Below are 27,946 nucleotides of genomic sequence, written 5' to 3' on the forward strand. Positions count from 1 at the left end.
TCCTGTGTCACTGTGAGGAGTCTGCATCCCTGCTGTGCCCACAGCTCAGAGCTCACTTTGCAGCAAAGTAACCTGAATTCTTCACTGCTCCTTCTTTCTGCATTGCATTCACCAGCTGTGCTCTTGAACTGTCTGTGTCCTGAGGAAAATAGAATTGAGATAAGTGTCCTACTAATCTCTTCAAACATTCGTTCTAGATGGTTTAATAACATTTAATTTAGCTGGATAGTGTATTGCTATATCAGTACCCAAATTTAATGAATGCCTTTAATGATTTAATCTACTTAGATAATAATATAGATTAATATTTTACTAAAAATCATAGCAGACCATTTTTTAGAAGTTTCATAGAGCACACTTTCCTCTGAGAGCAAAAATATGCACTAGGATCAGATAATTTTTCAATATTATTATTACAAGTAGTCATTAACCTAAAATTACAGTCAGTTAAAATATCTCAATAGCTGATCTGTGCAAGATGTATGAATTTAAATTAAGCATTTTCCCATAGACTTGAGAGGGAGAAGAGGCATAGGCACAGACTTAAAATGTATAAGCTTGTGTTTTAAATTTGTAACTATTTAATTGCTTATGAAATATGAATTGAATTTCCAAATCCACTTTCTTTTTCCCTTAGGCTCCTGATGTAAATTTAAAAGTCTAATAAATCACCCAAGTGGAGATTTCGCTATTGAGATCAGACCTTCCAAAGAGTTGTGATCAGCAGTACAGATAAACCAGCATGAGTTAGGTGTTGTGTGAATTGTCTGCAGTTTTATTCCTTTCAGAGAGGGTGGCTGCAAGTCAAGATGAGGAACCTGTGGTAGGGCTTTGTCCATACCCACTACTGAGTAGAAATTGAGTATTTCAGATAGCAATGCTTTTATCAGAGATTCTCTTTGAAGAATATATGTTACCCTGGGAAGAATTAGCCCGAAAATTCTAACCTCTAATACAAAAGAAAGTTGTCTGCAGATGCCTTCCATCTGAAAAATGTGACAGCTGTCAAACATGCAACAAAGTTAAATTGCTACCTCATCCCTGAAGCAAGCATAAGTTTCTTTAAGTTCCAAGCTCCTGTTAAGCACAGCAAAAGTCAAGAGAAGATAGCCATAAGGGAAGCAGGTTGTAAAAATCTAGGATCTGTATATCTGAAGAACCACAAGCTTCAGGAAATATTTTGAAATGTGTAAATTGTGATTGATAAACGACTTGGGATGATCATTCCCAATGCCCCTCCTTGTCCCCTGCCTTGCCCACTCCATTGCAGTCTCTTCCCATTGACTCTTTAGAGCAAAGCCCCTCTTTCATGCCCTTTGTAATTTGAAATGCTCCATTTTTTGTCTCACAAGGTGGGCATGAAGTAGCACATGCATTGTTACAGACAAGATCCAGGTTAAGGTGTGCTAATGTGTCATGGCTCTTCCTAGGGGTGTCTAGAGCTGGATTTATGTGTGTGTGCTGTTTGCTGATAGATCACTCACTGAAAACAGGGAAAAAAGCAACTCTGGCGTAGAACATATGAATGGGACCACCATCCCTGGTGAGCTATTCTCCACTCCAGTTTGGCTCTGAGAAGGTCTTGACTGTAATAGTGTCCAGTATGGGATCTGAAACTTAAAGAAAGATGTTGACCATATGGACAGGATCCAGAGAAAAATAAGCCTTATTTCACATCACTGCAGAGAAAGACAGAGTAACGTGATCTTGTTCTCTGTGGATCGCAACAGGCTTAAGCCTCAGCAAGGGTGTTTTAGTTTAGACCCAAGGGAAACATCTGAATGACTAGAAGGGATTACTTTAATAGACTGTGGAATCTTGATCACTGGAGATTTGAACATGTGGGGCAGATAAATGTATCTCTGAAATGCCTTAGGTGCAGTTGATCCTGTTTTAGGACAAGAATGAAGTCTAGATGACTTCAGAGAGTCCCCTCTTTCATGTGCTTTTGTTGTTCATCTGGGACTGGATCCAGCTCCATTTGACTCCAGTGCCTGAAGAAGGGGAAAAGGAGTAAATGAAAAAGGGAAGTTCCTTTTAAAAAACATGCCCCCTGTGCTAGAACAGGACAGAGTATTTCAAGTCTTCTTCTCTTAGGCATTGCATCCCATTTTACATGAAATTTTCAAGGCTTCTTTAAGAAGCAGTTGACTTGAAGAACTTCTGTCCTTTGTGATGATGAGGATAAAAAAGTTACTTTGCTAGAAGAGAATTTGGGTCTTAGTCCAGAGCTAGTTATTTCTAATTTCTGCCAGGAAGTGCATACAAATCTGTCAGTAAAATATATCTCCCTGCTTTTTTTTTTTTTTAGTCTTGCAGAATGGTGGTCTTACAGCATTTTTGTAGCAGCTTCAAGCACACTCTTCATTAAAGCCATGTTAAACATGCTGTGATATCACCAACAAAAGCCTCTGCTCATAGCAAATTATTAGAATTTCCCTAGAGTCCTGCTGATAATAGCATCTGTTGATACAAATTAAAATCATTCTATGATTAATTACTGTGAATTTGCAGATAGGTTTTTCAGTAGCTGGAATGCCCATTGACTCCTAAAGTTCATGAAGGGATGGAGGACATATGACAGATCCAGCAAGAAGTTATCTTGGAGGAGGATGGGGGAAAAGAAGGCAAGAAACTTAAATTCCACAGTCCCTGCAAAGTACGAAATGACAGCTCATACCCAAAAATGTCCCTGGCAGGAAGAAAACCTTTAGCCTAAGGGGACTTTAGGTGTGGCTTTCTGCTTTGCAGGGCTGTTCAGGGGGACAAAAACAAGGGAAGAGGATGAGCTGGGGTAGAAGTAAGGGACAAACATCACATGGGGGTGTTTGTGCTCCCCACGGCACAAGGCTCTGATGTTTTCACAGCAGCCCCACAATGCACCATCCACTTTACAGAGAAAATGGTGCTACCGCTTCAGCCACTGCCCTTGTATCCAGCTTCTCTCAACTGCTGCCCAGCACAGCTACCAAACCTGCCAGGGAGTGTGATTTCATTCTGGTCAAAGCAGGGCTGATACAGCCCTAAACCCAAGTCAAGAAAAATGCAGTGAGCAGGAAAGCAACCCAAATCCTTTACTCCTGTTTTGAGAGAGCCTGGTCTGTTCTGGCATTCCTTTTCATACTGGCAATTTAAAGAGGAGCTCAGCAACTTTCTGAAGGCAGCACCAGCCAGTGCTGTGCCCCAGCACTGTTGTGCCTTAGCATCCTTCTGTGAAACCCTGACCATGTGTGCTTTCAGCAGGACACTGAACTAGAGACTTTCCTAAATCCCCTTCAATTCAAATGATTCTGCAATTCAGAAACATCAGGAAGGAATTCAGTGGCTGGTGCACACACAAGGATGTAACATATGGGACATTATTTGTACCAAGTCATTATAAAATTTTGGAACAGTTAATGTCATTTTTATCAGCCAAGGTATGATAAAATCAGTGCATTTTGAATTAAAGGTGATACATGCTACAGCCCTAAAAACACGGGTTTGACTGTGCAACTGTAACTCTGCACAGTGGCACACCACTCACATAATTTACTTGCATGGGTCAGTACCCCTGATATGAGGGAGGACCAAGAAAATATAAAAACCTAAGAAAAGCATGCCACTTACCCACAAAGAAGTCTCTGTCTTTATCTGTCAAATAGCTAAATTCACAAAACTATCTGTGAGGACTTATCTTCTGAATAACTGAAAAGCCTTCTCCTAACGGTTTTACCTCCTGTTTCCTGCTTTTTAATGACCACCTCATGGTTATGTAACTGTAAGAACACTGCCTGCAAGCTCTTTCAGAAGGAGCCTTATGTGTACTTCCTTAAAAGATTGCATTATAACTCTTATACTGAGCACTTCTGAGGTTAGGCTCTACAGGGCAGACCACTGCCTGGCCCAAACCAGGCAGTCTAGAGCTTAAACTGACAATAGTCTTTATTCCCTTGATTGCAAGACGCAACACTAATTGTTTGATTGAGGCCAGATCTTTGTACTTGAAGCAAAACTAAGCCATATCTTGTACTCAGATGCTGGCAGCTAGAGAATAGAGAGACAAAACACTAAGAATGAAAAAGTGACACCAGAAAAGGTGGCTAAATACCACAAATTTCCAGCTGACAAGCAGAAGTGAAAAGGGCTGTTTATTTACAGAAGAATAAGGTGGCTTCTGAGAATATTAACATAATGTCAAAATGGCGACAACTTTAATACTCTAAGTACCAAACAGTAGGTAAGTGATCTCTCTAATGTGAAAAAAAAATAAAAATAAAAATCACCAAAACCATCCTAGGAAGAAAACCTGCTTCATGCTTGTAGAAATGGGGGGATAAGTGTTTTTTCTTTCTCATCACATCACCTCTCCTCCACAGGTAACTTTGTACAAGGACTCTGATGGAGAAGACTTTGGGTTCAGTGTCTCAGATGGTTTATTGGAAAAAGGAGTGTATGTTAAAAACATTCGACCGGCTGGCCCTGGTGATCTGGGAGGTTTAAAACCATATGACAGACTCCTACAGGTAATGTTTCTGGCACTGTGCAGGTCTAGCATGAAGGGACATGACATACAGATCACTTTGTAAAAAGGTTTATAACCACACTGGGGGTACCTGGGTATGTGTCTTTGGAGATGTGATTGTAGAAAATTGCACTAAGAAATTGCAAAACTTTTGCAGTTTTGTTAGTTGGAATGGCCCTGTAATCCACATTGCTTATTATATTTTAAATAATGAGCACCACTGTTTGTTTGTATTTCTGCTGGGAAGGGATGCGTGTAGGGGGACCAGGAAGGACAAATGACCATAATTGCTCTGCACCACAGGCTGTGCTGTGTAGATTTCTGAGATTTCTTTTCTTGGCAAGAAAAGGCAGCACTTCGTGGAGCTTTGGACTTTTATGCAGTGGCACTAAAGCTGGATTTTCCTGTGCAGTCAAGTTTATAGCAACAAACCTTTCAGAATGCTAGGTATTTTAGAACTCCAAAGGAGACATACAAATACTCACTAGGAAGCTGCAATTTCCCACAGCATTTCCAGACAGATTTTTCTTTCTTGCTTTTCTTGATACAGACCTGATAATTATTTCTGTGTTTAATCCAAGTGTTGACTGACATAGTTGGAATAATGTAATACTTACTCAGCACCACACTTATCACAGTGCCAAGTTGGACTGTGATGAAAAAGCCAAATTATTTCTCAACTAGCCCAATAAAATACTTTACATAAATTTATATGTATTAGGTAAAACCAGAGAAGACCTGAACTGAAATTACAGATGTGTTCTACTGCATTTAAATTGACGAACACCATGAAAGACAGAAAAACTATGTGCTGTTAAATGTCATTATTGGAGTGAGCATTGTGAAAGCTGGCAACAGCCAGCACCAGTGTAAATATCCCCACTTCTGCTACATTCTCTTTAAAAGTGAGTAGAAAACTTAATTGATGTCTTCAGACCAGACATCACAGTTAAAAAGTCTTATACTGGGCAATTCTCTACTTGGAATAGTTAAATCATGCTCCATAGTCTCAAGGATAAATTCTTTCTCTTGTGATCTCTTTTTTTTTTTTCCTAAAATGGTAACAAAAATCAATCTTCTCATCAATCAGGTAAACCACGTTCGCACCAGAGACTTTGACTGCTGTTTGGTTGTGCCCCTCATTGCAGAATCTGGCAATAAGCTGGAACTGGTCATTAGCAGAAACCCCCTGGCATCCCAGAAAGGAAGCTCAGAACAGCCTTCAGGGAGCGGGGAGTGGAGCGACCCGAACGCTGCCTTCCTGCAGCAGAGCGGGCACAGCAGCGTCAGCACGGAGACACGGGACCCCACAAACACCTTATAGCAGAAACCACTGGGGCGGGACATTCAGCAACTAAAGACAATTATGGTGCTAAATCCATTCGAGAGTGCTCTGAGACTGAGGCTCAGATGCTGTACAGCACTGAAAAGCACAGGAGGTCAGTTGGTCTGTCTCAAAGCTTCTATTAATCCACGGTTACTTTGGAAATAGTTTCATTCTTCATTAAGTCATTTTCCATTCTAAGCAATCTAGGATAAGTAACAGTAAAAAAAAAAAACACATAAGGGCCTTTTTTTTCCCCAAATAAGAAACTGGGGAGATGTTTTAAACATGATCTAAATATTCTTCTCCCTTCAGCTACAGCAGCTGTTTGAGGGAAAAACATGGAGTTAACCTCTGCTAACAAACAGTAGTGTCCAGATTATGGTGTTTTTAAAAATCCTTTTATGTGGAAGGTGCTGCTGTCTGATGGACAAGGCAGAGTGGTTTACTGCACTGGGTTTTCCTGGGAAATGGCTACATCTCTGATTTTGGAAACCTTTATTCGCTGGCGAGAAGGGTGCACTCATTAGACAAAGCAGGGTTTAGATGTTACAACAAAATGCTTGCAGGAAGCTGCAGTTTGCATTGAACATTGCTCCCCACTTCAGCAAACTTTGTTAGAACATATGTTACTCCCTATGCAATGAAATATTTAATGGTATGTCTTGCAACCTGTGGGGATTTTTAAGCAGACACTTTTTTAGTGGGATAAAACCTCTGACGAGGGATTACTGAAAAGAGTGAAACTGGAATGAGTTCAGACAAATTAGAAAGGTTTTTTTAAAAGAAAATGGCTTTTTTAAAATTATGTCAGTGGAGATTGATACAAAAGCTCTTTAATGATCCATAAACCTGTAAACTTGTACTGTCACACATGAGCTTTTTAAGTCAATCAGTTTCTTGAAGGAAGAAAGGTCCTATTTAATATGCTTTGTTTTCAGCCTTCTTTATGATAAACATTACCCCCTGCAACACATTTTTAGAATATAAAATTGTAAATATATTTTACAAACACATCACACAAATTGTCTCCTCTCCCCTCTTCCCCCAAGCAATAAAATACTGCCAGTTGCTTTATATGCTCACCAGCAGCTGCATTGGTTTATTCTGGTATTCAAGTTGTTATTGGTAATTATTGTTATTGGTGAATATAAAGATACTGGATTTGTACATTTGTAGAGTCTCCATATCTAAGCAATCACCTTACAGAGTTGTTTCTGGTCAATTTAAACTGTTTAATGTATCCCTGTTGCTGTTTCCAATACATAAACAAGCTCACCTGCCCTGCACACACACGAGTATCTCTGATTTCTAGTTCAGCACTGCCAGAAAAGGTCAGAATGACATTATAGGCTGAATCATGTAAAAAAAAAAAAAAAACAACAAAACAAAAACTCCAAGGTTCATGAGTCACTTAAATATGTATTTTTATTTGTAACAAATAAGTATTAAACTGTAAAGTATTTTTGTACAAATTTAATACTTTAATAGCATGATATTTATCGTCTATGTTATGTTTTTTGAAATTCAAACTGTTGCAAATATTTGTATGGAAAAACTGTATAAATTGAAATAAACAGTGATTTGAAGACATTAAAAATGAGGTAGAGTTTTTCTACTTGATATTGTTCCCAGTTTTTTTCCCCACAGTTTTAGAAAAAAATACCATTTTTATATTTGTGGTATACTTTTTCCTACCATATGTGAAAAGAAAAAATTGTTGAAGGTAAGCAGGTTGTCCACATTTTAGTACAATGTGTCTGATGTTTGAACATTCAATTTATTAATTTCAAAACTGCAATGCAGCAAGTCCCAAAGCACACATGAGAGAGCTGAAAGTGGAATGTTATTTCAACTCTGATTTGGAGTTTTGCTTTTCTTACCAAGATCATCATCAGCATAGAACTATTAGCTAAACCAGCAATGGCAAGTTCTACATCATAGAAAAAGTTTTCTATGTCACTGATTGCAACTTTCTTGTTATGCCTGTAACAAGATTAAAACCCATGATCCATCAAAGCTTCATGGCCACAAATCTGCCACATCAGAAAAACCTAGACCCCCTTTGTAAACTGTTTTTTTTTTTTCTCAAGGAATCAATAGTATTGGCACATCAGTAAGAGCATCTCATCAATATCATAGCATTTGGAGAAGGATAAATCTTTGCATGGACAACTAGGAGTCTTTAAACCAAAATACATCCTTGTGTATTTTTTAAGGGGACATCTGGAACCTCAAAGACCTGTAAGTTCATTCTTCAGCAAAATGAAAAAATTACATGATTTTTGATGACCAGTACACCAGTGAATCTATTAAAAATGGATCACTGAAAATTTAAGAGGCTCAGCATAAAACAAGCTGTTCTTCACAGAACATGCAAAACCAAGAAAGGCTTGGAAGGCACCTGAACATTCAGCATCTCCATCCCAAAAATCTTCAACAGCTGCAATAAAGGTTCATACCAAGACCAATTAATAATTGTCTGTTAGTTTTTGAAAAGTTTCCTAGGAATTTGCTGTCCCAATGTTAGATTCTTAAGTCTGGAAGATCCAAGTGGGGATTCTTCTGCTGTTGTCTGTCAAAACAAAAAAAAACGTTACCCAAGCTTGAAACAGAACTGAAATATATTAGCTTCTTCAAAACAGGCTCTTTCTCCATGAGCTCAGAAATTAGATGTAATGAAAAGAAAAGCATCTGTTATCAGGTTTGACTTAATAAAAATCAATTTCAATTATTAAATTTTATATACATGTCTCACAGCACGTCACCTAAAAACTGACATTTGTGCACAAACCATAAGCTGATACGGGCTAAGCTGGCTAAGAGATCACTCTGAGAGTAAAAACACATATAAGTTTACTACTATTGACCTTTTTTTCTGTATTAGCCATATATTACTCTGCAAAGACATCTGCCAAATTTGACTGCTTCACCAATTACTGGTCAACTTGAAAATTATTAATAAATGTCGATCAAACAATCGTGACAGTGCCCTGGTGACTTGTGGTGAAAGAGAGTGCAAAAGTTTGTTTTGAACTTTCTCAGTAAGGAGATACTTACCACGGGTATTTCTGTAGCATCCAAAGGTGCAGGGATTTGTCTTTTACATGGACTTCGCTGCACACTGCCCATCTTCTCTTTACTGACAACTGATGACCCTTCCTGTATCATGAAGTCACTCTGAAGTTCAGGTGGGTCAGGAGCACCTTGAGTAGCAGAAACAGACTGAGCCTCAAGCTCTTGCTTTTCCCAGCACTTCATCGGGGTAGAGGGTATTTGTTTGGGATAGTTGTTTGTTTCTGCAATTGCCTCTCTCAGAAACTTCTGCAAACGCGTTTTTCTGGCGATCTCCTTGCTCTTCACTGCTCTCCGGAGGTGCAGCTCCTCAGCCACGATGTAGACGCGGCAGCGCCCCCTGGTCACAGCCGTGTACACGTGCTGCCAGTGCTGCCGGCCCGCATTGCCGACCACGTACACCACGGTCCTCTCCTCCGAGCCCTGAAACGCGGGAGAACTCTGATTCAAAGGCCGATCTCCAGGAAATAGTTAAAAAAAAGACAAGAGTGAGGAAGTTGGAGGCAACTGGGGACACTCTCGAGAATATTTTCTATCCTGCATTCAAGGAATTCTAGTTTCAAGAAAAGTTTCTGATTCTTTCATGAGAGAATAGAGTGCATTAGCTCAGCTGACAGCTGCTGTGGTTTTACCTGGAATGTGTGAATAGTTCTGGCCCAGGCATGCTTGATGTGACAGAGCTTCTTCAGTGCCGCGTAGTTCACAGTGAACGTGGAGCCGTACGTGCTGCTGATGGTCAGCAAGCGCTGCTTATCAATTTCTACATCCTAAAGGAATAGCACAACACTCAGCAGTGAGCCTGGAGCAATGTCTGTACTTCCCTATTCTGGCTTGCCCTGAAATTACAACCAGCAAGGTCAACCAGCTCAAAGTTTCAGAAGACACTAAGCCCCATAAATTGCTGTCTTTCCCTGACCACCTTGAAGGAAAACAGTTTTCACTGTTCAGGGCTACACTAACTACTGATACTTTCACTGCTCAACTCACTGAACCCAGCCAAAAAATCAAGTTTTTTGTTGCTGTTACTTTTAGGCCAGCTTGGTTTTCTGTCAGGGAAAACTTCAGCTGTAACATTACTCTTTACTTCAGACCATGTTAAACATTATCTATTTCAATTAAAATACATTTGAGTAATTACAGACTGTAACTACACTGAACATAATCACACCAAGTGAAACACATTCTACCAAAAACCCAGAATAGAGGTTTTTTTAAATTTTCTACCGTACCTTGCCTCTTCCATGCCTTTTACACAACTGTTTAGCAGAACTAAGTATGTATTAGGGGCCAAATTTTACAAGTGTGAATTGTTTTGTTCTGGGAATTCAGCAAGCACTGAATCACTTCCCACTAGGTTTTCTTTGTGCAAGTTCTTGCTGCCAGGACTTACCTCTGTTATGAAAAATATATCTCCATTGCAGAGTCGTTTGCCCTCCTCATTAGACTCTTCAATGAATGAGGTTTCTCCATTTCTGCATTCCTGGCCATTAGAACCCTCTCTGACACCACAGGTTGCCAAGAGATCCTTGAGATAAACATTGCGTGTGCTGGCAATCTTGTCCCCAGTTTGAAACAGAAGTCTGTTCTTATGGTCTCTAGGTCAGAGAAAGAAAAATGGGAACATGTATTTACAAAGTGTGCATTTACTGTCTCTCAGTATTTTTTCTCCTTCCACTCTCTATACTTGACCCAGATTAAAAACTTTAATAATATTCAAAATAGTTAGTTAGGATAACAATTTATGTCTTGAACTTTTGTATAACAAATTGGTAAAAAACCAATAATATAAACCAGTAATACAGAGTAGCACAAAAATATTTCAGAATCTATTTAGAAATCATATAGTAGCAAAAAAAATTTAACCTTGAGGGTTTTTCATGTTGCTTTTATATGAATTTTGAATATTCAATAGTAACTTAAAATCTCAGAATTCACATAATGAATTTAAATGAAAAGCCATTTACCACTATTCAAAATGAGATTAAAGAGCCCATCAAATAAAGTTTATTGTATGAATGATTTATAACATAATCAGATCTAGATGGAACATTGGAAGTTTTAAAATCTTATTGTATGGTGTTGGTCTGGCTATAACACTTTTAAAAACAAAATTAAATTGGTGACAGGAAAAATGCGAAACACTGGCTTACCTGGTTAAATGTTTTGAGTAGTGTTGGCAACAAAGTTCATTTATTAGATCACAATCTTGCCTAAATCATACAAAACAAGAACATGAACAAAGTCATTATATACAAAACATACAATTACAAGCAATGTCATAGAAACATTAATTTATAAATAATGGAAAAAGCCCTTTTTCTATCTGATGCTCTTCTACCACCTATTAGAACAATTACTTATTCAGAGTTTAGAAGACAGAGCAGTAAAGGAACAGTTTTGTCTAAATAGCACAGAAAGCTTTTTCACTATACACCTAGATTAGCTGGATTTGGTTTTAAGATAAAGAAGAAAACTAAAGAAAAACTAAAACATGGACAGACTATTTTCTGTCTGTGGATATATTAAAAACAGCAAGATTTATTTGCTTTTTAAAGACCTGGAATTTTAACTTTTAAATGCAACTCAAGTACCTATAAATATATTCTAGAAGAATCATACACAAAAATTGCTAATAATATTGTACCTGAATGCGGACTGGAGAAAAAAATTGATACCAGAGTTACTCAGCATTCACAAATCACTTATTAGCTCACTGGGAACCTGTAAATAGTGCATGATTTTTATGTCCTGAGAAAATGTTCTTCACAATTAAACGTGGAGTTTTTTCTTAAGTACCCTTTTGTGCAGAACTCAAGGTTCTGGACTATTGGTGCTAGTGCACTTTATGCCTTTTATCCCTTCAGTGTTTCTGCAAAGCCATGCATACTATTCATGTTCCTGTGATTACTGACTTCCAATCTTTCTTCAAAGTGTGTTAGAGCCCTACATCCCACCGTTCCCAAGTGATGAGTATTCCAAGTATCTAGTAGTTTTTGCTATTGCCACTAGTTTCTCCAACTCAACACACTCAGCTATTTTTAGATTGTGGCTGCTAGCAAGGATTTCTTCAATGTCTTCCTGCACACTCCATTACCTTCTGAAAGCAATGAATTGTGATTGTTTGGCATCCTCCAATCCTGGCCCTTTTTTAAGTAAAATATTTATTGCAGTTTGTAAATCTGTTTTAAAAGACATAAAAGGTAAGACATGAAAATATTCAGAATTTAAAAAAGAAAAATATAATTCAATATGAAATTGCCTTTGCTTATTTCTTGCTTTAATGACATCTCAACTTGTTTAAAACAAAACAAGAAAGAAACCAGCCTCCCCACCAAACTCCCACACAAAATGACACACCCCCAAAAGAAACAGAAATACACCATAAAAAACCCAAGAAAACATCATGCAGTTAATCCACTATCAAAATCAGAGAAACAAGAGTGATATGGAAAGAAACAAATTCTTATTTCTGCATTAAAAAACAGCTGCATGGAGCATATTTCATGCAAAGTAAGGTTTTGCTACAGCACATTGAAGAGGTAAAGATTAAATATTTTCAAGCCACAGACCTATACACTTCGATTTCACAGAAGAAATCTACTTTCAGTATTCTGCTTGCTGAATATTTTGCTAGAGTAAGATAAGGTGATAATGTTCGCACTTTCTTTTTTCTGCATTCCCCTTGAAGTGTTTTGATACATATAAAAGAGAGGCCACTCAATCCACTTACACCCAATAAATGTCAAAAACCCCAGTAAACAATGGCTCTAGCCCTGACCCCAAAACATTTTAAGAGAAATACTGCCATCCCTTCTTAGAATTTTCCTAACTCAATTCTACAGCTGAGAGCACATTCCTGTCCTGCACACCATACTGTTACAGTCACTTTTTACTCAAATGATTCACCTCTGAATCAATTCTGAAAATCTCTTAAGGTTTGACAGCTCCGCTACAATATAAAAAGACAACCCCATTTGATTACAGTGGTGGAAGCTGTCCCCCATTTCAAAGTCTAACTGATGAGCTGGAGCTCTACAGCCCATTCTTTGCACTTACAGGTCTTGCTGTGTGCACTTACTTAGAAGGCAAAAGACAAACTATGAACGTAGCATTTAAATTTATGCCACAAACAAAGCCAGATTAAAATTTTCCCAAAATTTTTGCTCCAGACGATAGTCTATGCTTTACCAAAGGAAAAATCAAGATCAGAAACTGACATACTCCCACAATTCCCGCCAGCAGGCAAAGCAATAAAAATAAATTTCTTCTCTGGGATTGGCATTGTCATTTCCTCATTCCAAGCAGAAACTTTCAGCACCTCATCAAATTCAGGAAGCTGCCGGTGAGAGATTCTGGACCAGAGCATTGGAGGAAAAATAAAAAGTTATTTTCAGTTACTGAATTCCAGCATATCATCATCTGCCTCAGCCTGAAGTTCACCACCTAGAAATCTTTTGTCATCTACACTATATTGCCTGAAAACTCCTTCCTCAGAGCATAACTTGATTTCACATTGAAAAAATTGGTAGTTTGTTCTCTAAACCCTCCATCACTGCAGCAGATACTTAGTATTATTTAGTTCTTCCCATGGGAGCAAAATGGAGTGAAACAGAAGTGTTACCAAAAAATAAGTAAGAATGTTTGTAAAACACTTAGTAGTTCTGGACATCTTGCAAATGTTCAGAATATTCTCAAATTCAAATAATATCAAAACCTAGATTGTCGCAGACATCTTTTTGTGAAAATCCTTTTCTTGGGATTTTTTCTTCCTGAGAAGCTGAGAGGCTTCAGGAACAAAATGTAAACAATGGTTACCTGCTGCTGTGGAATGCAACAGGTGGGTCTGTGATTGGTCTCATCTGCTTGTTTGTAATTAATGGCCAATCACAGCAGAGCTGACTCAGACAGAGAGTCTGAGGCAGCTGCCTTTGTTAGCATTCTTGTTCTTTCTATTCTTAGCTTAGCTAGCCTTCTGAGATGAAACTTTTCCTTCTATTCTTTTTTGTATAGTCTTAATGTAATATATATATATCATAAAATAATAAATCAAGCCTTCTGTAACATGGAGTCAGATCTACATCTCTTCCCTCATCCTAAGACCCCTGTGACCACCGTCACACTAGATTTTCTTCTTAGAGGTTTGAAAAAGAAATCAAGCACTGTTAGGATAATTTCCAAAACAAAAGTAATGCAAATGCTGGAAACATTTAGACTCTTTAGCTACCGACAGAGAAAAAATACAAAGGACCTTGTGATGTAATGGCCTTTGATATCTAAAGTCTCCAAGCAATTCAGTCTGTTTTAGTTGTTGTCATACTTACCAGCAATGTCTTTAAAACTTCATTTTTAGAGGAGCAATTGTAAGCCATTTTAGAAGCCATAAAGTCAGTTGTGCATTTACAACTCATTTCAAAACAGAGAGTATCTGATAGCATAATAGTGGATTACATCCCATAAAATTCAAGAGCATTCCAACACACACTCTTTTTGTCCAATATATACATCTGAAAAAATCTGTGGGGTTTTGTTGCTGTTGTTTTGGGGGGTTGTTTGTTTTTAAAACCAATGTTATGGATTTGGACTAAAAAAACTAACAGAAGCAATACTACAGAGTCAAATCTGGATGCAGGCTATTTGCAGGTAAAAGGCCAGGCAAGAATTACAGGGATTCTTCACACACACATCAGGATAGCCTACCTTGACGCACTGTCTACAATTAGTTGTGATTCAGCTCTGTGGTTAGTTCGCAGTTCCACAGAAAAGCCTCTTGATTTTAGACCCTCAAAGATATCAGCTAACATGTTTCCTGGGTCTATGCTTGGTAGCTGTCTAGTGTCACCTAAACAGAATGCATGTTAGTCTTTGTGAGAAGGAATAACATATCATCAGCTGAAAATTGTCGTCAAAAAAATGAATACTTGTATGAACAAATACTCAAGCGTCTACAGAGTAACATCCCTCCTTAATGCAATTCACATGAAATCAAACTTTCAAGAATCTAAGAAACTTTGGGAATAAGGCTGTAGTGTAGTTTTCTTATACTCCTCACCCAATAATGCTTTACTAGCAAGTGCAAATCCTTCTGCTTGATCTGCACTGACAGTGATCACATCTTACTCAAACCCACTTTGAAAGCTACGTATTCAAAAACAAATGCCATAAATAGCATGTCAAAAAGGAAACCTCTAAGAGAGCATAAAAAATTGATTTTACATTTCTTTGCTTTCCTTTTTAAATTAAAACAAGATGATCCTAGCATTAAGAATGGCATGAAAACTCCCTTCTAACATACAATTCATATGCTAACAACAGCTCCTTCACATTTAAGGAAATCAGAAAAGTTTTCCAATTGCAAGATGTAATAACATACCACATGGAAGTCAGAATAAGACAAAACACTGCTAAACAGATAATGGAGATACTGATACTTTCATACTGACATTTGGAAAATTGTCTACCTCATTTGACCTAAGAAATAGCAGAAGTATCCAAGTACAGAACAATGTAACATTTTAAGAGACTCAGTGCGAGCTCTGATACTTACACTGTATATTGGGCAATATTGGGCATTATGAAACATTGTACAATGCTGAATTTGCTGTTTCACTTACCTAGTATAATAAGCTTAGCAAGCTGAGCATGCTCACACAAGAGTTTCAAAACTAAACTAAGAATGCGTACAGACACCAAACTTCCTTCATCCACAACGAGAACCGTAACTGCAGAAAATTTCCACGGCTGCTCTCGGTCACTCCGCCTCCACGACTTAAAACTATAGATAATCTAGAAACAAATAAAGCAAGCTCTGACACTAATCAACTCTAAGCTATGTCATAAAAGTAGACAGTGTGGTATCATCTGACGTATGTAGAGTTATTATCCAAAATTCTCAACTTACACCTGTAAAGACCCAGAAGACTCAACCATTTTGACTTATTTTCTTCCTCAGTGAATGCATTTCTAGCTGAGATTAGCAACACTGACTTACATAAAAGCATAGTCTTTTTTTCCTGCAGAAATTGTTAAAGACACTACATCAGCGATTAGGTTGCTCAGTAACAGAACACCTCCTACTACAACTTGCTGTCATTAATAATACCCAAAATTGCATGGGGAAGGGGAACAGGCAACTAACTATCCAGACCCCAAAGATAAAATAAACCAACAGTACTTTTTATGTTATTATAATTTCTATTTATATGGGTTACTATGTAACTCCAATGTCTTCTTGGCACTGTTGCTACCTAGAACAAGACAGACTTGGCCTAAGTTTATTTACAAAGGTAGCTTTCTACATTTTTCTAAAACAAATTCCACAATACCTAACATTAATTAAGGAAACACTATGCAAATGAGATTTCTCTCATTATTCAGCTCCAGGCTACTGATCTTTTCATGTATGTGCTGCTATGATTGCTAGGCAACAGGATCCTAGAAAACAGCTCTACCACCTAGAAATCATTTTTGTCTTCATTAAACTAAAATGCGGAACCGAGAAGCTGAAAAAACCAGATGCCCTAGAGAAGCACAAGTTTCAGATGTATATAAATAGTAAAGAAACCAAAGCTAGAAAAGAATGTATTTCAAATGACTGATTTATAATTCCCCCAAAACATAATGCTGATTTTCAGATGCTGATAAGCTGTACCCAAGCATTAACATTAATAACAATAATAGGCTACACATTTCTTAAGGGAAGTCCTATAACAAGCTGCTTTTTTTTTTCTAAAACAAGAATGGACAGTGTCAAAATGTGTTTCAGAACCCAATTAAAAAAAAAAAAACAAAAAAACAAGAAACAAAACCCAAAAGAAACCTTACCTGATGTAGTGTATATGCAGGAAGCTGCGTTTTTTCTCTCAAAAGACTTGTTGCCCTCCCTGTAGGTGCAGTGAATAGTACGTTCAAATATTTTTTTGCATACATATTCTCTGGTTCCCAGTAGTGATCAAATGTATTCCATTCCTCAGATGCATCCAAGTCTCCTTCAAAGACCTTGGAAGCAGCTTCCACTTCTTTTTCCATTTGCATTAAGTGACGAAAAAGGCAGCTAACTATTGTACTCTTCCCACAGCCTCCTTTTCCACTTATGATTGTGACAGGATTAGAACAAATTTTTTCTACAGCAATCACCTGATCTTTGTCTACCTCTGCTTTACTTTGGATACCAGACATAGAGGCCACATCCTTTTCAGAAAAGTGATTTTCACCATTATGATTGTCTGGATTATTTTCCTGTATTTCATGTGCCTGGGTAATATTAATTTTGTTACCTACATTTTCTCCTGGTGCCTCAGGAATGCTAAGTATCTTTTTGATATCCACATCCAGTTTCCATGTGTGTTTTGCCAGAAGGTCACCTACATACATTGCAATGTCTTTTTCAGATTTGTAAAGATGAGGCAGAAACACCAGCTTTTTCTCCCTAATCACTACATTCTGATCTTTCAAAAAGTCAAGAGATTGCCAAACATGCTCGATAGACATGTGTTTGGATAGCAAACGAGCTAATTCATCTTGATCTTCGTATGTGTGTCCCATTTGTCTGCAGCGTGTCTTGAGCTGATCATACAGAATTAATGCATTCTTCTGCAAGACAGGAATCTTCCAGAGGAGATGTTCACACTGACAGAAGGCAGCCCACGTTGCCTCGCAGTAAGGAATGTTCAACTCCTTATACATAATCTTCTCCCCAAAAAGAGTAAAAGCAAACAGAGATTTATTTCAGAAGATGTTAGCCTCTTGCTGAACAACATTCTTCCTAGTAAATACAAATTGCAATTCAGAAGGTGGAAGTTTGCAAAAATTTGCATATTTTTCATAAAGCAAAATACTTAAAAGTAACCTGGAATAAGTTCTCTTATTGACCCTTCTGTATGAAACAGAAACTTTAAAAATAAAAAACCTGGCAAAGAAATTGGGTACTAGGGAAGAACTTGTGCACACCAAATACAACATTTTCATGTTAAGGTACATAAACTGTAGAAACAGTGCACAGGAAAGCCAGTAGCCAGAATACTGTACCTAATTCTGAACGTGTTCAAGAAATATGCCACCTCTACAGACACTACCACAAAATAGTGAAAGATCGAGATGTTCAAAACAGATGAACTATTGAGAGCAAGAAAAATTAATTGCACTTGCTCAGTTGTAAGAGAAAAAGCCAAAGAGAGCCTTCAAGCAATAAAAAACTGCAGTGAGAATGCAGGTCCTTGAAGCAAGAGAGCAGCAAGTCCATATTGCATAAGCAACAGTCAAACTGGACATCAGGAAAATCTTTTCAAAGGAAATTACGTGAAACACTGGAATATATTGGCTACCCTGCTGAATCTCTGACATTAGATTAAGGCAAGTGAGAACCTCCATCAGTAAAGCACTGGAGGCCTAAAGAAGAAGGAAAACCAACCACATTTGTGAACACCTAATGTTCTCATGTAAGGTCCAGGACTGCTAAGGTGAGCTGCAGCAGCAAAGCTCACGGCAAGCACAGCAAAGGAAAACAGGAAGGTAAGCAGCCACTGCAAATTCCATTGCAAAAAACAAACTACTGGACCAGATGACCTCTTACAGAGAAACTTATCAACCTTACTATGAAAGCATAGATATTGTTCTATGTATCAGGAACAAAAGTCTCACTTAGCGGTATAAAATTGAAGTGAACAGTTGACGATTTTAAATGAGCTAACTTTTGGCCCAATTACCTCAAGCAATTTATTTTCTGTCTCTTGTAGAAAATACTAAACAAATGGTTGTAACAAAACCACTTTCTAAAATCTTCTGAGATTAATTAATTCTAGACCAATGGGAAAGACAAAACCCTTTGCTAAAACTGAGTCCTGTACATCATCCATTTCCAAATAAGCTATGCCTAGCCCCTACAAATGCCCATTTAATCAAGTGAACCCAACTAAAACAGTACTGTAGTCTAATGCACCTCAAATGCAGCACACACCATATTTTTACCATACATAACATTACTTACCCTGCTGAATCCAAGTTTCCATGGCTCATCTTTTAGTATCTCATCCAGTTTTGTTCCCGTCTCATCAGCCACCTCCTCACCATCCACATCAGCCTTTCTTTCCCAAGATATCTTATCTAACAGACAGCAAAAGTGGCGTGGCAGAAGAACTGGCAAGAACTCCAGTATCCTTGGAAAAGCCAGAGCTCCCAATACCGCCTTTCCTGCAACTGCACACACCATAAACACAGGAATTTTTATGTCATGTACAAAGACTGTTGCAAAGCAATTTACACTGACTCTGGCTTCATCCTTCTGCTTTCATTATATCCAAGACATTACAAATTTCTCTCATTTTCTTAGCTTTCGTAACACTTTTCAAATTTTTTTGAAGTCTGTTTTCCCTGAACTGCCTTAAGAAAAAAAACCAAGGTCAACAGAGGACATAAAATCAGCAACTAAATGTATTCACTTGGAAAACATGTACCATTCACTTGGTTTAAACTGCATACTCAACAGCATTTTGTAGAAAGTCAGTTCAGACCTCACCATGCCTGCCTCTTAACTAGAAGTAATTTTCATACAGATGTACAGAAGAACATTTCAAACTCAAAATAAAAAAGAGGCTTTTATATTTGTAGTATCAGATCAGTAGAGGAATTTACCAAAAAAAGTGCTCTCCACTGGCTTTCTCAATGACCACAAAATTAAGCTATCACTTTCCCTGTTTACATCAGTGATTGGCTAAGAGTGAGGAATAATGAAACTGATTTGCTCTATATTTTGCTTTAAAAAGGTAATTTCAGGAGAAAGAAAAACAAATTTAAAAAGAAAGTGAGACTTTCAGAATCTTTAGCTCTCAGAAAAAATCAGGCTATTTTTAATTAAGTGTTAAGGAAAATTTAAACCACTAATTTTTCTCAAATATTTTTCTGATCACTGTCTTATAAAGCCAAACCTTTTCCCTTTTAAACAAGTACTTAATTTACACATAAATCATCAATACACACTATTTCCACACACAAAAAAATACCATGAAGCCTTGAAGAACAAACTACTTAATCCCATAACAATTAATGACAACCAAAAGAATTTACAATACTAACAGTAGCAACTGGGGTAGGGGGAGGGTGTATATTGCTCAATGATAAAGATTAACGCTTAAAACGTAGCAAATTAATTTAAGCTAGATACTAGGAAAAAATCACCAACTACAAGAAAGGTGAAGAGTGGCACACTGTGCAATCTTTTCTATCATTACAAAATGAGAACAAAAAACCTGAAAGCCTATAGAACACTCTCCTCCCCTTACAAATGGGATTTGAAGTACAGTCAGTTCAAGTCTAGCAGAGGCTCTGAATTATGCTGTTACACACAGCTTGACATCCCAAAGTGATGTCACCTCCATCACCTGACCTGACACTGCCCAGTAAGCCAGGTACTGGAAAACTCTGCTTGCTTACACCTAACAGCAGATAGACCCAACCTGTCTGTACAGGTCATGGAAACAGACCATCAGAGCAAACCAGAGCTCTAACGCTGAGGCCACACCTCAGACACCCCAACTTTCTCGTATTTCAGTGTTTTGGACCAGACCAGCTGTCTGGTCCCACAGAGTGAATGCCCTTTATGGACTGGAGTACCTCAGGAATGCAGCTGGAACACCTTGTTTGGGTTTCATCCAGCAGGAATACTCAGTCAGTACTCTCAGAGATTGCACCACAGTGGGGACAAGGGGGATGTCAGCTTCAAAAGCACACTCCTGATCCAATCTCTTAACACTCATGCTCATGTAATCACACCAACATTGCCCACAACAGTACCCTCAGAAGTCTGAAGTGGAGACACTGCAATGCTTCCACAGTCTGTTCCCAGCCATCCCAATCTGCTGACAGGTGGGATCCCAACACACCTACATAGTATATTTAGTGCAGCTGGTTAGGACTACACTGACCTCCTTCACTGATCCCTGTACTACAGAGAAGCACCTATACTACTTCTGAACATGTGCCAGCCCTAAAAAGCCATCGCTACCATGCCTAAGTAGTGATCAACCCATTTTTCAATAAGCCTTGTTATAGCTGAATGAACTACAGGAAGCACCAGTGTCCTTGCATGCTAGAATCACAGAAGCATAAAATAGTTTGGGTTGGACCTTAAAGATCAACTAGCTCCAAACCCCTGACACTGGCAGGGACACCTTCCACTAGACCAGGCTGCTCAGAGCCCCATCCACCTGGCATTAAGCACTTCCAGTGATGGGAAATCCCTAGCACATACAATTCTACTTAGCCAACAGAATTCAGCAAAGTCCTTCTGGATGCCTATCTTTAACTGATAAACTGTCCTACTGTCCTGACATATTTTAAAATAAAAAAAACATTTGAATATACATTTCAAATGAATACATGTTAGTTTGAATGCTGTATATGAGAGAAAACTCCTTAGATTATAAACCAATTGGAACAGCACAGGATATACCTACATGATTTTGAAACATAATGGAAGATGTCGTAATCCTTGGTATCTCTTTTGGTCCCTCTTGGCTGTAGCTGTGAAACTTGGAACTGTTTTAGTTTTTCTTCAAGGTTGCTAAAACTCAGCACAGACTCCATAGGGAGCCAAGCAAAAAATTTTTCTTTCCAATCTTCAGGAACACAACACTCCTTAAGAAAGAGTGAAAATACTTGTCGGTTGTTTTCTTCTACATCAGTCTGCAGAAAATACGATGGATATCCTTGCACAAAGTACTTCGACCCCATTTTTTTGGCTTTAACATTAACTTTCCACCAAGGGTCAACTAATGGAAAACGTCCAACCACTTCATACTCCTTTTTGGTGCCACATTCCTGTATAATAACTGAATCATTAAAAAGAAAAACAAATCCAGTGTTAATTGGCAGTCCTAAAAATTAAAACTTTGTGTTGATTAAGAGTATTGTTAGTTCAATGCTTTTTTTTGGTGTTTTCTGTAAGTTGCAGTAGTAATAGTAAAGCAGGGATTTCCATAAACTCCTGATGCCTGTCTCTCCACTAATATTTAAAAAAGAAAGTGAAACCAAACTCAGAAACAAGCGCTAAAACTTCTTCTCTAGGCATGAGGAATAAATCTTGCCTATGAATTTATTAAGCTAATGAAATACACATGGTTTAATATTATGGTTCACTAGTTATCCCACCTCAAGTTTATAACTGAATTTGAAACAGTTTTATCACAAAGTAATCTATCACAATGCCTGCATAATCTTCAGATACATTTGTATACCAAATATTTCCTGTGACTGGAACCACCAAAATTATAAGGAATTAATATGCTTAATTATTAACATTTTGTATGACCTGGTTTGAACTCCTCTTTGCCTTCAAAAAAAAAAAAAAACCAAAACAAAAACAAAAACAAAAAAAAAACCACACAAAAAAACCCCCAAAACAAAACAAAAAACCAAAAAACCAAAAACAAACAAACAAACAAAAAAACAAAACAAAAAAAAAAAAACCACCATTCCCTGATCGGCAACTGGGGACCAATTGCTATGACCAGAGCAAAGTGGGCACCTATGTTCGGCAGGGCCTCTTCCTCACCAGGACAGCTCTTAGGTCTGTAATAACTTACTCGTTTCTTCCTGGTTATTTAGCTCAGTTTAGCCACTTTAAAAACAACTTGCAGATAAAATACTTTTTAGGCAGAGGCTGCACCAACTTCACCTACTTTTCCAAGCTCTAAATAGAAAGTTGGAAGTCATTAACATCAAGTATCAACACTCCCGTATGTCCTAAAAGAAAAAATAATGCGCTTTCTTTGTGTAGAGTTAATTTGAATGGGAAAACCCTATGTTTTCTTACTGCTGCAATCCTGTGCCCGTAGAAAAGCAGAGATCACGCTTCCCTCCCACTACCTATTCATCGCCTACTTCGGCTCCCAGTCCCCTCGCTGGTGATCAATTCCGGCAGCGAGGCAGGGCCGAGCCGGGCCCTCCCCCGCCGCCATTCATGCCTCCCCCGCCGCCATTCACGCGGCGCCGGCCCCGCTCGCCTCCCCGCGCCCTGCCCGGGGCCCGAAGCCCCGAGCCCCGCGCAGGGAGGGCACCGAAGCCCGGCCCGGCCCGCTCCCGCCGCCCCTCACCGGCCCGGCCCGGCCCGCTCCCGCCGCCCCTCACCGGCGCGGCGCGGGGGCAGCGCGGCCGCCAGCTCCGTGCCGGCGGCCTCCAGGAGCGCATCCTCCGCCAACAGCTCCTCGAAGTCCTCGTCGCTTTCCTCATCGTCGTCCGCCACCTCCCAGCGCGGCGGCCGCAGGTGCCCCCAGAGCTCCACGTGCGCACCCCGCGGCCCGCCGGCCTCCGCCATGCCGCCGCCGCCGCCGCAGGTCTGCCCGCCCCCGCGGAAGGGCGGGACGGCGCGACCGGGTCGGGACAGTACGCGGCGACGAGTGAATTTTTTTTTTTTTTTAACACTTCGGGACATAATTCTCTGTGTTTACATGACCCCTATCACAAAACTATCAGATCATAACATCGCACTTCCAGTATATCCGATTGTGTTTCACCCAGCTGCCCCCACAGTAGTTTAATGTTGTGTATAACTGGCAAACTCTTCTCCGGGAGGCCCTCATTGAAACCACCTTTCCTTCCCTACACTGTAACCCTGGCAGTTGCTGCTTAGTCTTCACTTTTGCTCAACACCGGATCCTTGCCTTTTCTGAAACCTTATGACAGTTCATTGATGCAATACCAAACCTTCTCATGTTCAGTATTGAACTCTCACTGAAGACCCCAGAAATCCTGCTGTTCAGACATGAAAGCAAGTCTTTCTACAACCTGTTTTAAACAGATTTTCACTCATTAGTAGTTAGCAGGTTAATATTTTCCATGTTGTTACATAGCTCTGTTTTCTCAGCAAAATTTTGCAGTTGTATTTTTGCATGTTCACGCCGCTAGCAAGCATATGTTTTCATCAATGAATTAAGTTTTGTAAGATTTATTTTTCTAAAAAAGAAATAATTTTGCTGACTTCTGTATTTTGATCTACCCTGTCTTTATTTTTTTTAACTATTTTCTTCCAACTTCTTTGTTTTGTTCTATATTGTCACACAGTACACTGGAGGCCTCTGTGGATGTCTCACTGCTGTATCAGAGTACTGGCAAGCAAATTAAGGGAGACACAAAAGCAGCAGGTGCTGGTGCATTATTCTGATTGAGATTAAATAGCTGGGTGGTTTAACACCCCAAAAGACCAAAATGCAACACAGAAATGCCCCCAATGCTACACTAAATAGAATGCAGCAAATAATTTGCCCAGCTTCTGAGAAGCTGTCAGCAGCACAGACATACCCTGCAGAACGGTAGCATAGGTTGTTTGTATGTGTGTTTAGAACAAGTGATGGATAATAAAATAGATCAACATACAACAATTACTTTTGGTCTAACCTGAAAGAAACACAATTCTTTTCCACATTGTTTCATGACTCCTTCTCACGCATGATTCAGGAGGCCTTCCACCCGCAGGACTACCCTACAAAGAATGTCCCCCCTCTTTGCCACCTTCCTCCTCACAAAATTGATGGGCCTTCAGCTCTCTCACACAGAAGCATGGGACTTTGTCCTGGCATGGTTCTCTGCCACCTCTTCATCCCTGGGAATACCTACATCACCGTGTCAAAGTAATATCTATAACACGACAGAGACGTGTAAATACTGCTGTTACTGTGTTAAAACCCAGCTGCAAGTCTCATGCACACATAAGAATATTGAAATAGTTGTTTTCAGTTCTTATGTGAGAAATATTTGGGTTCTTTCTCCATCTTAATTCACAGAAAATGAAGTAACTACTTGACATGGCAGGCTGAAAACACATGGCCTATAAAAGGGAGACATGAGAGTAGATGGAAACATTGATGTTAATTTTAAAAATTTAAAGCATTAGCTTACTGAAGTGTTTAATAGTGTTAGGCAATCATACATTTGACTCAGTGCTTTAAGATACTTTTTCCTTATAAAACATCATTTCACATTTAACTATGTATTTGTCTAAGTGAAACTGGATATCTGACTGCCCCAGTCTATTCTGAAAATACAAATTTTATACTATATTCATCAAGGCTGACTGGAATTTTGTAGTCTTTCCACGATCCATACTATATTGGCTGAATTTCTGTATGATGCCTTACATTTACATTTCTCCTTATCATACAGTCAAATGCGTCTTGATGATGAATGGCTTTCTATGTGCCCAGCTTTATTAGGTAAGGCTTGATTTTCAAAAATATGACTATTTGCCCCTCATGTGAAGTCAGATTGGTTTTCTAGAGATTGGTGAGGATTAGATGATTTTTTTGAATATTTGAGACTAAATGTTTTGCTTCTTTCAGGAAAGGAAATGAAAGCTTGTGATTTCAATGAGGATAACTGGTCAAGCTTCAGTCCTTTTCCCTGCACTTCGTGTCATCCCATTCACTTTTATTGTTTTGACTTCATTTCAGAATTTTCTCTTTTTTTTAGCATTTCATTTCTTTCATTTCTTCTCCTGTGTTTGTTTACCTTTCTTCCCTGATTTTGAGATTTCAGTGTAAAGAATTTTGGCAACTCTCAGTCCTTTTCACTGCATCTCATTTCACCTCAGTATATTTTGTTGTAGTCACTCCATTTCCAGATTTTCTTTTTTTAAATTCAATTTTATTTTATCATATCTCCTTTCCAGAATATTTGTTACACTTTGTTCTTTGATTTCAAGATTTCATTTTCTTTCCTGTCACAAAGATTTTAAATCATACTTTGAAAAATACTTGGAAATCTTAGATAGCCTTCGGGGACTAGCTTATTCTCCATCCTGTCTCACTTCAAATATCACCCTAAAATCCAACAATGTACAGTAAACAGCAACATGCTTTGATAGCCCTTTGATTTTACTTTCTAGTGCATCATGACATCACTGTCATGATAATTCATGATTCTTAAAGTATAATCTGTCATGCCACTACAGAAGTTAGTGTTGCTCTTCTGTCTGTGGAGAAAAAATCTGTTTATAAATTTGAACAAAATATTGATGCATTCAGTGAAAAAGAAATGCAAATCCCTGAAAAGCAAACTCATGATGAACAAGGAGAGATAATTTGCTGTCTTTTACTGCTTAGTGTCTTGTCCCACAGTAGCAAGTGTGTCTTGTCCCATATTGTGTTCATTTAATAAGAGGTATGCCCATATAAATCTCCCTCTTTTAAAAAGGTGTGTGAAATCCTGAAAACAATTTTCAGAACATTCTGACAGGTACCATTTATACACTGAAGGGTTATATTTATGCCAGCCTCCAGATTTGAATAAGACTTGGTACATTTTTTTAGTGTTTCCCCACACCAGACACCCTCTTTCACAGGATGCCTAGCAGTTCATCTTCAAATATGACTAGGGCTGGGAGTAGGGGGGGGGGCATTCCCTAGTCTCAAATTTGCCTGCATATTCACTGCTTCCTGATCTGTGCTGGGATTAAAGACATTCCTCTCTGCCAAAATCAACACTAAGTCTGAGTTTGGCATCTGAGCAGCAACTGGAAGTCCTCAGAGGGTGAAGTTAGGTGATGTATCCAGAGCAGCAGGAGGCAGGGGTAGCAGAGGAAGAGTTAAACTCTAATTCCTCTTGAGATGGAAAGGGTTTGGTTTTACCCTGTGGTCTTTCAGGGTGTCATAGAGCAGTCACGTCCACAGAAATACTTTTCAGGAAGTGAGGCTCTGGAGGCCAGCAAGGCAGCCTAGCTGCCTTTTGAGATGTTACACTGAAGTGCTGCACCCAGACAGCAGTGAGCTGTCCTTACTGCTAGCCACGAGCCTGCTGGAGCAAAAGGTCCACAAGTGGTCAGCTACCACCACCCTGACTTAATAGTGGAACGTGGGGATTTTTGAGATCTAGGGATCCCATAAACAGGTGTCAACATATGGAAGCTTTCAGAGGGTGGTGGCTAGTGAAAAGGGGCTGTAAAAATGACTGCAGATTAATTAGCACTTTTACTTACCAGAGTTTCTCGTGTGAAATCTCTTCACAGCTGGGTGACATTTCTATAGATGAGGCAAAAAGTGCTAATTCTACTGACATTGCTTTTTCCCTAGACAGTAAATTTCGGAAAATGTCAAACATGCCAAGAATGAGATATATATGTCTCAGTCCTCATTAGGAATAAAACTGGTAGAACTTGAGACATATAAACATTCAAAATCTTTAAAAAGTGAGAGTTGTTATAAGAGCATGCCTAATCATAGTCGAGAAGAGGGGCTCTCTGAAAACTTGATAGGTGGAAGATAGAGCCCCTGGTTAGGACAGATGTAGTGATTTAACTTGGAACTCTGCCAGTGTAAACCAGCACATTAGCAATAATGTTGAACTCTGCTTAGAAAACATGCTTGGCAATGTCAGGACTTAAGGAGCCAAGGCAGATTCTTTGCATTGCATCCAAAGTTCTGACACAGGACTGCTCCTTATTAAAAGCTTTAGAAGAAAACCAAGACAACATTTTCATTCTCCTTTCTTCCCAAGGCCACAGAATGTTTGCAGCATCTGGCATGTATTTCCCCTTACAGAATGGTGACTTCACCAAGATGTGGATTCAGGGTCACTTTAACTTAACCATAGTGTCGCAGAACATTCTAAAAAATGGTTTACAAGTTTATTATTTTCTGTGTCTGAGGGAGGAAAAAGCCAATCCAAGGGAAAAAATATCTGGATAAAATGGCTACTGTTACAGCCAGAAACAAAAACACACCCAAATTACTATTTTTATAATTAGGTGTATGTGTACAAAGATTTCTGCTGGAATATATTACATTCATGCACCAGGCTTCATGTCATACTTGTGGGTTTGTATATCTCAGGGGAGAAATCCAGTACTGTTATCTGATTTGCCAGTAACATATAAAACTTCCCTTAACAGTGTTTCATAGTGGGTAATACTTGGAAGTACTTTTTCTAAAACAGTCTGTATCTTGGTGGCTTATAGAAAAAATCTCCTATGTTTATCCCAATGCATTCCACTAATGAAAAGGCTACAGAAAACAGACACAACAACATCCAAACCAAAACCAAACCAAAAAAAAAGAGCTCAA

The 27,946-nt window shown here is 38.8% G+C and overlaps 2 protein-coding genes across 2 annotated transcripts in view; one reads left to right on the forward strand and one right to left on the reverse strand.

Annotated features, from left to right (window-relative positions):
* The window catches only part of GRIP1 (glutamate receptor interacting protein 1), a 310,641-nt gene extending 303,213 nt beyond the window's left edge, over positions 1 to 7,428 (forward strand). Inside the window, exons 24-25 of the mRNA XM_066550113.1 lie at positions 4,359 to 4,505; positions 5,595 to 7,428. Of these exons, the coding sequence (XP_066406210.1) occupies positions 4,359 to 4,505; positions 5,595 to 5,828 (381 nt within the window). The 3' untranslated portion in view covers positions 5,829 to 7,428. The remainder of the gene's footprint in view (positions 1 to 4,358; positions 4,506 to 5,594) is intronic.
* HELB (DNA helicase B) lies at positions 7,231 to 23,208 on the reverse strand. The gene is made up of 13 exons (XM_066550114.1): positions 23,022 to 23,208; positions 21,350 to 21,724; positions 18,886 to 19,094; positions 16,725 to 17,588; positions 15,515 to 15,686; positions 14,601 to 14,742; positions 13,125 to 13,255; positions 11,998 to 12,082; positions 11,054 to 11,113; positions 10,294 to 10,498; positions 9,536 to 9,670; positions 8,889 to 9,326; positions 7,231 to 8,403 (listed from the first exon to the last, which is right to left on the reverse strand). The coding sequence occupies exons 1-13, from the start codon at positions 23,206 to 23,208 to the stop codon at positions 8,314 to 8,316; spliced, it is 3,093 nt and encodes a 1,030-aa protein (XP_066406211.1). The 3' UTR covers positions 7,231 to 8,313.
* Positions 23,209 to 27,946: the final 4,738 nt, after the last annotated feature.

Source organism: Molothrus aeneus, chromosome 5 (genome assembly GCF_037042795.1).
Source record: "Molothrus aeneus isolate 106 chromosome 5, BPBGC_Maene_1.0, whole genome shotgun sequence".
NCBI lineage: Eukaryota > Metazoa > Chordata > Aves > Passeriformes > Icteridae > Molothrus > Molothrus aeneus.